The 12490-nt window shown below is 41.3% G+C and overlaps 2 protein-coding genes across 2 annotated transcripts; both read left to right on the plus strand.

Annotated features, from left to right (window-relative positions):
• Positions 1 to 21: 21 nt before the first annotated feature.
• On the plus strand, positions 22 to 5349 carry spty2d1 (SPT2 chromatin protein domain containing 1). The gene is made up of 6 exons (XM_086110132.1): positions 22 to 501; positions 1433 to 1547; positions 1933 to 3381; positions 4030 to 4186; positions 4283 to 4360; positions 4450 to 5349. Exons 1-6 carry the CDS (start codon positions 439 to 441, stop codon positions 4541 to 4543), a joined length of 1956 nt encoding a protein of 651 aa, XP_085966258.1. The 5' UTR covers positions 22 to 438; the 3' UTR covers positions 4544 to 5349.
• A 346-nt stretch (positions 5350 to 5695) lies between these two features.
• Positions 5696 to 12340, plus strand: uevld (UEV and lactate/malate dehyrogenase domains). Its single transcript, XM_086109018.1, has 12 exons — positions 5696 to 5820; positions 7399 to 7483; positions 7581 to 7646; positions 7720 to 7883; positions 7949 to 8087; positions 8162 to 8256; positions 9213 to 9318; positions 9682 to 9852; positions 10350 to 10514; positions 10663 to 10747; positions 10847 to 10970; positions 11722 to 12340. Exons 1-12 carry the CDS (start codon positions 5779 to 5781, stop codon positions 11884 to 11886), a joined length of 1407 nt encoding a protein of 468 aa, XP_085965144.1. The 5' UTR covers positions 5696 to 5778; the 3' UTR covers positions 11887 to 12340.
• The last annotated feature ends 150 nt before the right edge of the window (positions 12341 to 12490 follow it).

Here is a 12490-nt window from a genome sequence, read left to right on the forward strand (position 1 = left end):
TGAGCATGTCATTTCCGCAGAATTGCCTTCGAGTTCTTTGATATTTCCCTTCGCAATCGTCGACCAAACACCAGTCGCCTAATGTGTTTTGAGTTATTTATGGTTTATTTCAGAATTACTGAATTTGACTGAAGTGCTTCTAATAGTCTTATGTATCGGCCTGCTCACATCCAAAGCTTCTTGGTTACCCCTGACGTAGGCTTAGCTAACTTTGCTTCTCATTGCTAGCATAGGCTCGGGACGCAAAGTAGTTTTGCACATCACTGTTTGCCACAAAGTTGACTAAATAAATTTCTAATAAGACATACGTAGCGTTTACGTGTATCACGCCAAATCCAGTGTGACAGCTGTGTGAGCTGTTGGGAACGCTAACATCAATCTCCCCAGTGTTGGAGTTTTGGCCATCGAAAAAGACAGCTGATACTATATGCTGCTAAAATGATGGACTTTGACAACGTGCTGTCAATCGCCACTCAAAATCAGGGCGGCGGCAGCGTACAGGTAAGTAAAATGAGCAAAGATCTTGTGTTGAATTTCGAGAAAAGTAGGCTTTCGTGTCCGATCGCGTGGGCACACAAATGCCACCTCATCTTGGCTGCCAATGAGTTTCCGAATGGAGCATTAGCAAACTTGTTGTGAACGTTCACCTGTCTGAGCACGTATATGGTTACTGTGAATACGACGATTAAAATACCATGTATTCACGAAGTAATGTTCACGCAATTTATTGTCATGCACGCATAAACAGACCATAGACAGTCTATTCTCAAGCTAAAAACAATAAAGAAAAATAAACAGCATTACTAATCCTCCATGTGCATCTTATTTTTCGACATAACCTGTTTTACAACAACTTGAGGGGTATTTTCCACTAAAGATTTTGGCCGTATTTCAAATTGTACGTCACGTGGAGCGTTTGTACTCTTAGGTCCCACTGTACTTGAATATGTGTCTTGTCACCCCAGTGTACGTGAATATGTGTCTGTCACTACTCCCGCCCCTTATGTCATCCATCAATTTGCAGGTTAACGTTCAACTTGATAATAACTGAAAGCAGGGGCCATCATGTGACGTTTCAACTTTTAAAGTTGTAACTGGACCAACCTTAACTCAGAGTGTGCGATAAACAGGAGTTACACATCCCTTTTGGGCCGGTGAACTTTCTGTATGTTGTTTTGGGGATAATAAAAAGGCTCTTAATATTATATGCAAGTCTTGAGTTGTTGATTCAGCGGCTATTCTGGAGGATTTATTAGCTGTACAAAAAAACCTTGTAACTTAATTTAGGTTTGGACTGAACTTATGGGATAAGAATAAAATGTTCACATTGCTGACTTTCACTTGACTTCAGCTAGTAGCCTGTTTCCGTGTCAGATGCTGACCGGAGAAGATTCTTTCTAATTATTTTTTGTTATCCTCTTTTTCTCAACAGAAAAGGTATAGTTTACAAGCTGGTCCCCCTAAAAGGGACCCGAAATCAAAAGGGGTAAATCCTGCTGCTGTGCAGGCACTGCTGAAGAAGCGACAAAATGAGACCAGAATCAAAGGTAAGAAATGCAAGTTGTTTTGCATACATTGTGAATTAAGATAAGATAAGAAAACCTTTATTAGTCTCGCAATGGAGAAATTCCCGATTCGCAGCAGCAAAGTTATGAAAGGAAGAAGTAGAACAACAAAATATAGGAGCTGCTGGAAAGGCAGCCACTCACGCGGCGCCATTTTGAAGTCAAAATAACAAAAATAACACAACACATAGGACACAGACAGTCGTGCAATCTTCACCACTTTTCTGCATATACTTTGTTGTCTGAAGCAGTTATAGATGAAAGAGGAGAGGATCAAAGTGTCCTTTCACCAGTGGATCAGAGACGTCATGCTGAAAATGTTTTAATGTTGTTTTAATGATTACATTTATGTACTGTATGTTTTCAGAAAATGAATTGAAGAAACAGAAGGAGGACCTTCTGGCAAAAAGGGTTGAGCTGAAGTCTGATCGTAAAGCGAGAGCCATGGCGTCCAGAACGAAGGACAATTTCAGAGGTTACAACGGCATCCCAGTGGTGGATGTTCCAAAGAAGAGGAGGTCAAAGCAGGAAATTGAGAGGGAAAAAAATGAGAGTGAAGAAAAATTTAGAAATTACTCAGTTAACCCAGAGGATGATGAAGACAATTATGAGTATGAGCAGACAGATTCTGAGCCCGATCAAGATCCAGAACCTCTAAGACCCGGCAAAGACTCAGGTTTTGGTGGAAGCAGTAGTGGCTCCAGAGCTTCTCCTAAAAAACCAAGCAGTGCTCCCAAGCCTGCCGCATCCAGCATGAACTTTGCAGACTTGCTCAAATTGGCTGAGAAGAAGCAGTATGAGCCAGTCGAGCTAAAAGCAAAAGTGGTGAAGGAAGAAAAGCTCCGCACAGCCGAAGAGTTAAAGGAGCTCGAGATGGAACGCAGAGCAAAGAGCCGCAACAAAACTTTGAAGACAGAGAAGGAACACAAGCCTCAGTCTAGTTCTAATACCGTGAGAAAAAAGGTGTCTGAAAAAGAGACAAAGAATTATAACCCGTCAAGGAGTTTATCAGAAAGGCCAAATCAGTCCAATGGGATAGTGAAAAAGTCTGTAGCAACACCTTCGAAGGTCACCAGTGGTGAGAGAGAAAGAGAAAGACCCAAGATCCCAATTACTTCGAAAGCCACTTCTCAGGTTCCAGCCAAAAAGGGGGTCCCTAAGCCTTCATCTAGTCATGCATCTAGCATTTCCAGTGACCTTCGATTAAAAAAAGACAGCACCTTATCTTTTCAAGGAAGACCTTCAGGCATACCTCAGTCCAAGCCTCATGCTACATCTGTCAGAGAACTCAAGCCTTCAAATAGCAACCCACAAAAAAACAGACCTACTCAGGGTAGCTCAGCAAAGCAGGAGCGGCCAGTTTTCGGAACGGGAGGACCACCGAGGTGTGCAAGCAGTTCTGCAGTAAAATCAAGTGGTCATTCCACAGTCAGACCTTCGTCAAGTGGCCGTCCTAAAGAAGGGAACCAACCTCAGGCAAGGCCAGGGGTAACACCGCAGCCAAAGGCTAGTGGGCGTGGCTTACAGCCTCACCTTGCTAGTAGAGGGGGCCGGCCACCGGGTTTTGTACAGGGTCGAACCTCTAGCGGAGGACCAGCCATCGGACCAGGTCGAGCTCCTAGCGGAGGACCACAACCCTCAGGCAGCTTTGGATCAGGACCTGGGAGACCCAAGTGCACTGTGGTGTCTGAGACCATCTCATCCAAAAATGTCAGTGGAGCCAGACCAGGTTTTCCCCCTCGGCCAGGCATATCACAAAGACCCGGCATGTGCCGTAGACCAGAAGGGCCAACCAGACCTTTGAACAGACCACCAGGTAAAATATAAACAAGACTTGACTGTAGTTATCATTCATTTTGCATTGGTAAGTGGTAAATATTAGGGTTTTTTAAATTTGTTTTAAACTTTTTTTTTCTGGCAGTGCAGAAAATGTACAAATGTAAATTGATTATGATTCAGTTACTCGCTTGATCTGCAACATGTCATCAAATAGCATAAATATTGATCAAAATAAAAGCACATTGTTTGTAAATGTTTTATTTTAAATCAATCCAAAGATAACGAATCTGCTTTCATGGAGGGCAAATGGAGGAAATCTGAGAATATTTACTGTTGAGAGGCGGAAATTTTGAGGATCTGGACAATTTTAAATTAAAGTTTCTAAACCATTAATCCAATGTAATTATCGATGAATTTAAGAATTGATTAGCTGTCAATTATTTGATTCATCATTGTATCTCTACGTGTAATCAAGGTCGCACTTTGAGTTATGAAAGCTATTAAAAATTTTAAAAACTACAAATAATCGATAGTCCAACTGCAGGTATAGAGAATGTGTACAATTAATTGGATGCCCGGTGAGATGCAGTATGTTCTTGCCGACAATGCATTTCAAGTTCGATCAGTAAACACTACTTTATTATAACATCCGTACTTGATTCCTTTTTCTTCATCTATTATCTAGGTACAACTCTACCACCCATCACTATAGCATACAAGAGAAAATATGAAGAGGAAGACGAGTATGATTCCGAAATGGATGACTTTATCGATGATGGAGATGATCAGCAGGCAGAGGTTTCCAAACACATCAAGGAAATCTTTGGTTATGACCGAACCAAGTATGGGTTGCTAATATCCTTCTGTATTATTCTATCATGTGAATGATCGTATGCTTATATTTATTCTTTTTTTCCTTTTTAAACTATCCCACACAGATACAAAGAGGAAAGTGATTATGCTCTCAAATTCATGGAGAGCAGCTGGCGAGATATGCAGAAAGAAGAAGCAAAGAGGTAACTAAATGGATTACTTTGATTTTGCATTTTCCATCCTTTGAGCTGCCTTTACTGACTGTCATTTTTTTTTGTCTTGCCTGTCTTAGTCTAAAATTGGCTGTGCAAGAAGATTTGGAGGAGGAGAGAAAAGAGCAAGAGGCGATGAAAGGGATGAATACCAAGAGGAAAAAAATGAACTGAATCACTTGAAATTATTGTAACGGACAAGAAAGACTCCAGTTGCCTGGCAATAGGACATTGCTTTTGATATTACTTCATGTAAAGCACACTGGCACACCGTTATTTTCACTTTTCTCCTCTTGTTTTTACCAACACTGAAAGAAGTGATCATGACATTGAAACAGGAAAGGACCTTGAAGGATACATGATTTTGGTTAAAGTCAATCAAGAAATAACTTGTAAAAGCAAAATATGCACAGATGTCTCTGGTGTTAGATACATGTGGCATTCCCCCCTTATTTCTCCCCATTATTTATTTCCTTCCATCAAAAGTAGAGTCATTTTAAAAAAAAAGAAGAAATTGTTTAAAAAGTAACATTTGAGCGTGAACGTGTTTTTGTTGAAAGCTGGCATACAATGCCTGCGATACCTCTTTTTGAATCATCGACCGTATTTCACATAATTTGGATTGGTAATACACAAAACGTGTAACGATTGTTTGTAAAAGATTTCGAAACAGGTGGGGCTTGAAGAGTCGTGTCTTCTCAAAATTTGATGTGTAAAGACGAGGTGGACTAGTTATAAACAGGTCCAAAAATATGCATGATGGGTTACTTTAAAGATTCCATAATTGTTCCTATATGTGAATTTTGGTGTCAACGGTGGTTTCACTTTGTGTGCCCTGCATGGTAATCAGTTAAGAGTGTACCCCGAATCTATCCCAATGTCAACTGGGATATGCTCCAGCTCACCTAAGACCCTTACAACATTCAAGTGCTGCTTAAATAGATGACTGGAGTATGAAGACATTGATGTGAGAAAATGGAGTTTGTTTGTTTGTTTGTTTATTGAACATAAAACATATATACAGTAATAATTTGACAGAAAATAAGGTAGTTCGTCAAGACTGTCACGAAATTGGGGTACAGTAATTTTATGCCTGCTGTCAAAACATGATAGGAAAAAAAACAATGTATTTACAAACTTACCTATGCAAAAGCGGGGTGGAGATTTAAAGTCCACACAAGAAGTCCAGAGCCGACATTTTTATAGCTGTCAAACATTTTCCTAACTTTATTCGCAATAAATGTCAAGAAGCAAGATCAATATGTTCGTCACGAGCCACCGTACTTGACTAGGAGAGGGGAGGTGCTTGATATTACCTTAGCTACTCGAGGACGTTTGCGGAAGTTAGTGAAGTTTATCAGGAAGCAAGAACCTAGAGGGAGCTCTCTGTAAACGAAATCATTCCATAGATGGACCTCCGATCGGAGAAAATACAGCGGGTCATATCCAAGGTGAGTCATAAACGCCCTCCAAAATATGGGACTTTGATAGTAAAACTATGACCTACGATGTAAATTGCCGGCCGGCAAGCACAGCCTCATCACATAAGTTTACCGCTGTCAACTGGCTCTACCAGTTCCGTGACTCAGTCTTTCCTAAATTAACACGGAAGCGTTGGATCATTTTGAAAACAATGTATTTTATGTATTCTGTGTTAGATTTCCCAAGAAGATTTAACAATACCTGATTCCTTTAACATTCACTTGAATGCTAACGCAGGTGGTTCTGTCGTTGGTCATCTAGTACACCCGTACTAAATTACGACACAAATAAAAATAGCTAAACTCATTTTCACACGTTTGTAGCGCTTAAACATATCTGGCTATCTATCCATCGACCCACCCACCCATCCATCCTAAATACAGTGCTGTGAAAAAGTATTTAGCCCCTTCCTGATTTCTGTGTTCTTTGTATATTTATCACACACAAATGTTTCATTCATCAAATGAATTTTAATATCACACAGAGACAACCCAAGGAAATCCAAACATGTAGTTTCTAAATGCCAATTTAATTGATTAAGGCACCAAAAAATCCCAAACTAGCTCCCTGTATATGAAAAGGTAACCCACCCTTTGAAAATCACAAAGTAACTGTGACTAACGACAGTTTAGTTCAATTTCAAAGGCAACACCCTTGCACCACATTTGTTGAATCAAGAAATCACGTCAATAGAATCTGTCAGAAAAAGTGAAGTTGGCTACAAGATCTTAAGAAACAAACTCATCATGCCGCGATCCAAAGAAGTTCAAGAAGAAATTAGGAAAAAAAGTTATTGCTTGATGGGACAATGAATTCTGCTGTCTCCCGGAAAATCCTGAAGGAGAAAGTCTGATCATCAGTTTGCACCCTCAAATACAAGCGCTCTTAGATCTTGCAGTTGCAGTTCATGCGAGAAAACCCTCCAGTATGGCAGAGTAGAAGCAATTCTGTGAAGAAGAGTGGGCCAAAATTCCTCCACAGCGATGTGAAAGACTCCACCAATTATCACAAACGCTTGATTTCACTTATTGCTGTCAAGAGTGGCACAACTCATTAGTAGGTTCAGGGAGCAATTACTTTTTCACAGAGGGAAGAGTAGGTTTTGATTTTATTTTTCGTGCCTCAAATTAAATTGGCATTTAGAAACTGCATTTTGTATTTCCTTGGGTTGTCTCTGTGTGACATTAAAATTGGTTTGAGATTAACTGAAAACTTTGTTTGAGATAAATATGCAAACAACACAGAAATCAGGAGGGGACGAAGTGGTTCTTCAGCCTTTAAGGAGGCACACCTCTACAGCTGACTCTAGGTGAAAGGCAGGTACACTCCAGACAATCTTGCTCAGGGTCACAGGTGCCCCGGGATGCAACTCGCAACTTTTGGATTGAGAGACAACCGCTCTATCACCCTAGTCATGCTGCCTCACCTGAGCCAGGCCAGAGGAAGCACAACACAAGCGCCAAAACAAACAAGATTAAATCTGATAACAGCCAATAGGAAGAAGAAACAATTGAATTGATTCTATCTGCACATGTGTCTAACTTCAGTACAAGTTCCACGATGTTGCTCTCGAAGAGTTGGACAAAATTGAGAGCACCTTTCCTGGGATGATCCCTACTGTAGGCAGATATAGTGAGTTTTCTGCATGTGCACTACTCTCTCTCACACTCACACACACACATGTACACAGGGACTGCAATGTCCCACTAACCTTTGTTTCATAATGCAGCATTCAACGATGGCTCCCAGAAAGAGCTCCTCAAATTGAATGGCAACCTTCCAGTCAAGTATGAAGGTAAGATTTATATTTGAGAACGTCTGGTTGCTTGTTGTGTGATGAAGCACATCAATGTCATATCCTCTCCTAGGACGCTCCTACAACTTCCCCATCCAGCTGTGGCTGATGGACTCTTTCCCAGTCACTCCTCCCATTTGCCTCCTCAGGCCCACATCAGACATGATGATCAGGGAGGGCAAACACGTGGACGCCCGAGGACGCATCTATCTGCCCATGTTGCACAACTGGGATCACGTATGTTGTTCTTGTCTGTAAATGTTCAGCGTGACTTGATCTCATGAGCTCTTTCCCCGATGCAGCCCAAGTCATCAGTAATACAGCTTCTGGAGGAGATGATTTCCAAGTTTCAAGAGGATCCCCCCCTGTCCTCTACCATCACAGGACAGAAAGATCCACAGGAGCTCCTGGCGTTTGTCAATAATCTCCAGATCAATGAAAGTATGTCACTTGAAACTGCTCTGTTTATGCTAACCACTTGCCATTCAACAGCCTTTTCCTTTTTTCAATTTCAGGTACTGTCAGACACCACGATCAGCCGGTCCACAAAGTCTCTGTTATCGGAGGAGGGGATCTGGGAATGGCTGCAGTGATGAGCATTTTGGCAAAGGTTTTCAAGTTAATTAAGTACCATGCAAAAGTGTACGCACAAACACCATTAGAAGTACACAAAACCTAATTTTCCCAAAGCTGTGTAAGCCGAAGAAGGACCGTTACATTTTGGCACTGATCAAGATAAAGGAACAGATATATGAATTTATTTTCAACATTTAAGTCACAATGGTAGAGAATGATGTTAGCACGTTTCTGGGTTTCAATCTCCTCTCTGGTTTTCAAGTGTGGCATTTGTACATTATGTTCCCCCTTTTTGAACTTCCCACTTAATGTACTTCAAAGACTGTTAACCAGTAGTGTATTTGATTTGAAAATGCTTGTTTTGATGTAAATGGTTTTAGAGTATATATTTTTGCATTTGAACACACAATACGTACCTTGATTTCGTTTTAAGTCTTGCCCACAAGAAATACACATTTATAAAAAATACTGTATAGCAAAACTAAAAAAAAAAAAAAGACCCCTCACCCCCCCCCCCCAAAAACTAATAAAATAAAACAAACTTGCTCTGAAAGCTCATCAAAACTAAAAAAAACAACAACAGCAAAAAAAGTCAAACCTAACTATAATGCAAATTCCCAAACTAGTCTAACAATGCGGCTACAAGGGGGGAGAAAGGGAGAAGTTAGTGACACAGCATCTACAGCATCTTAAAATGGATGAGTTGTCACAGTAAAATAGAAAAAAAATCAATTGTTCATCATTACAAATGAAACTATGCCTAAGGGGCTTAATGTCACATCTTCCACGATGCTGAAAGGAGACTGCAGCAAACCTTTCGTTAACTTTTTGTCAACAGTCCAGAAGTTTGCATCAGCCCAGCGAATCATGGTTCTATGAGGTCATAATAGTTTACTGATGACGAGGAGTTTTGCGCAGTCACCGTCCTTCCTGTCATACATTTGAATTGATTCAAAGAGACAGTTCATCCCTTCTTCTGTTCTCCTGCAGTGTAAAGTTGATAAACTTGTCTTCATTGATGTTGCTGAGAGTTCCACTAAGGGTGGCAGCACAGATCTGGAGATATTCAGGCTGCCAAAGGTGGAAGTTTCCAGAGGTATGTAGTTCTTCACGCAGCCACACAAAATGTACACACTAAACCAGGGGCAGGCAAACTCTGTTCTATAATTTGCCTCACCAATTACATACATGATCAAGAATCCTATTATTCATTCAGAAAAATAATATACTTTATACAGTTTTTCCTTTTACCTCATGGACAAATGACCTGAAGTATCTGTGTTTTCAAAGTCAGTTTGGCCCTTGAGCACAAAATACCCCTGCACTAAATAACTTGATTATATTCCATTTACATAGAGGAATTGTGCTGGCAAGGAATTCCCCACATTCTTCATCTGCTTGGTGCTTTCCGTCTGCAACACAGCAGCCATTTTTGACATTCTGACTCCGCTCTTGTCAGATTTGTCTGCCTCCAGGGGCTCCAGGGTCATCGTGGTGACCGCCAATGCATGGAGTGGCGATCAGTCGTACGTAAGCGTGGTCCAAACAAACGTCGACTTGTTCAGAGGGATCATTCCAAAGTTGGCGCATCTCAACCCCAGCGCGGTCATGATCATCGCTTCTCAGCCAGGTGAGTGGATCCCCCGCTGACTGTTGTCGACAATGTTTTTGGGACATTAGGAAATTCTTACATCTACTGCTCTTGAGCAAGAAAGGGCAGTTTGTGTGCTTGGAGTTTACTGATGTAGGGTGAGAGGGCCAGTTGTAGTTCATGTCAGAGGTGCTCGATTGGGTTGAGGTCAGGGATCTGTACAAGCTCTTCCACAGCAAAAGCGTTGGACGCATTTCATTTAAAGGACCTTGCTTTGTGCACTGGTGGCCCAGTCATACTCAAACTGTTCTCATACATCCTGTAGTTGCAAACAAAGAGCTGTGTAATATTTTATCGGTGTGAGCAGAATATTAGGTACAGCTCTCTTGATGAGGTAGTACTGTTCTACACCGCTGCAAACAACAACTATGGAAATAAACGTATTCTTTAATTAAGGGCGAACGAAGGGCCAAATTAATTCAATAGATTGAGACTGTCCAAAATGTCATCTTGTTGTCTTTCAACCTTCTCTCCAGTGGACGTGATGACCCACATTGCATGGCGACAGAGCGGCCTCCCGCCAACACAAGTCATCGGGGCAGGCTGTAATCTGGACTCTGAGCGTCTTGGTCACATTCTGGATATTTCCTTGAATACTCACAAACAAGCCTGGGTCATTGGAGAGCACTCGGACAATAAAGGTGAATGTGAAACACTCAGTGAGCTGTTTGCATGCTTTTGATTCTTGGCGTGAGTTCACTTGTATTGACTTAACCAGCTATGCTGCTCTACCTGCTAGTTTTGTCCTGCTTCCCATTGAAACTAACTTATCAGCACGTTGTCACACAGTCCCTGTCATGAGTAACAATGAGCCGGGCTCCAAAAAGGGGCTGGAAATCCCAGGATCGGAGTCCACCAAACCACTGCTCAGCAGGTTAGATCCTCAGTTATTAATTTCATTCCAGCATGGTATTCAAGAAAGGACTTTTGAAAATAGTTGAATAATTGACATGCCTGTGTTGTGTTCCTCCAGAGCCTTTGATATCATGAAGAATCGAGGTCAGCGTTCATGGTCTGTCGGTTTATCTATTGCTGACATCACAAACAGCATCCTAACAGATACGAAGAAAGTCCACTCCATTACCACTCTTGCCCAGGTGACACATTATGCTAAAAACACATACTCTCACCACCAGCACCACAACTGAGAAATCTTTGTTTTATAATCAACCTCTCTGGTCCCTTTTATGGGGTAAAAGGGCGCACACATTAACCTTCCTCGAGCAGGGATGTCCTTGCTGTGCTGGTGGCCATTTGTGGCCTGTTGCATGTTTTTCATTGTTCCGCTATATATTCTGAGAACGAAGTTAAACGCATTAAGTAAAAATTTTGGAAGAGAGTAAGTAAAAACAATCCAATTTAAATGTGACAAGACATCATAAAAAAATAAATACATAGTTCAAATTGTCACACTAAATTTGAAATTATAAATGGATTTGATTGTTACCCAATGTCAATGTTGCTTATTAAAAAAAAAAAGTGGAATGTTAAGATATCATACAATTTCATCATATATTCTCCATGGCTTATCTGGGTCGTGGGGGCATTAGCATTAGCTTTAGCAGGGAAGCCCAGACTTCCTTCTCCCCAGCCACTTCTTCCAGCTCTTCCAAGGGGATCCCAACGCATTCCCTGGCAAGCCAGGAGACAGTCTCTCCAGTGTTTCTTGGGTCATCCCCGAGGCCTCCTGCTGGTGGGACATGCGCAGAACACCTCACCAGGGAGTATTTTGGAGAGTTAACTGTGCGAATATTTCTTTATATGTAGGCCCACAATGTGTGCTTAATATCTTAAGTGTGTTCAAATGAGAGCTATTTAATGGGTGATTCATGTGCACGGTTTGTCTAGGGCTGGAGCGGCATAGGAGCAGAGGTGTTCTTCAGCTTACCGTGCCTTCTGGGGTCGAGCGGGTCCATGCGCCTGGCTGGTGTGTCACTGGGGAAGGAGGAAGACTCTAAGCTGAAGGAGAGCATTAGCTCGCTCACGAACCTCATGAGTCAGCTGAGAATATGAAGGATAGTGATTGTATTGTATTTCAGTGAAAGTTGCTGCATTGATCAGTCGGAGGAGTGGCTTGTTACTTGTTGGCCTTCAATCACAAATTTGTACAAATTCTATATTTATACGAAACACGTGGAAATATTTTGTGACAGAAATTGTCATTTGTTACATTTTACATTAAGCTATGCATATTTACAGTGACTGCAAAACACTTATTTCTGCTTAGAATCATTTTCAAGGAATTATAAGTTTGATGTGATTTTTTTTCCCAACCTCATAAAGGTGGCAATGGGGCAAGAAGTCATTGGGTGAAGTGCAACCAAGTTATTTCAGTTTTGTTTTGTTTTTTAATTATTGAACAGAACTTGCTCTTTGCACAGCTGGGCCATAAACAGGACATGTACATGTTTGTGGGAGTGCAATAAACCAAATAATCACCCAGGTGCCTGAGTGACAAGGAAGAAAACATGCACAATTTCTGTGTTTCTAAAACTTATTGCTGCACAACAAAAAGCGACTGGACATCACCAAATTCCCACTCAGTGACTATGAATGTTAATGTCTCCGTGTTTGACTGGGGACCACCAGTCCAAGAGGTTATCTGCCTTTATGCAGA

The sequence above is a fragment of the Hippocampus guttulatus genome, chromosome 4 (genome assembly GCF_054856545.1).
Source record: "Hippocampus guttulatus isolate MCC_2025c chromosome 4, RoL_Hgut_1.0, whole genome shotgun sequence".
NCBI lineage: Eukaryota > Metazoa > Chordata > Actinopteri > Syngnathiformes > Syngnathidae > Hippocampus > Hippocampus guttulatus.

Coding starts and splice junctions, on each gene's coding strand:
- spty2d1 (XM_086110132.1), top strand. CDS start 439: ATGATGGACTTTGACAACGTGCTGTCAATCGCCACTCAAAATCAGGGC. Junction 502..1,432: donor AGGGCGGCGGCAGCGTACAG/GTAAGTAAAATG, acceptor TTTTCTCAACAG/AAAAGGTATAGTTTACAAGC. Junction 4,361..4,449: donor CAGAAAGAAGAAGCAAAGAG/GTAACTAAATGG, acceptor TGCCTGTCTTAG/TCTAAAATTGGCTGTGCAAG.
- uevld (XM_086109018.1), top strand. CDS start 5,779: ATGGACCTCCGATCGGAGAAAATACAGCGGGTCATATCCAAG. Junction 8,257..9,212: donor TGATGAGCATTTTGGCAAAG/GTTTTCAAGTTA, acceptor GTTCTCCTGCAG/TGTAAAGTTGATAAACTTGT. Junction 9,853..10,349: donor GATCATCGCTTCTCAGCCAG/GTGAGTGGATCC, acceptor CCTTCTCTCCAG/TGGACGTGATGACCCACATT.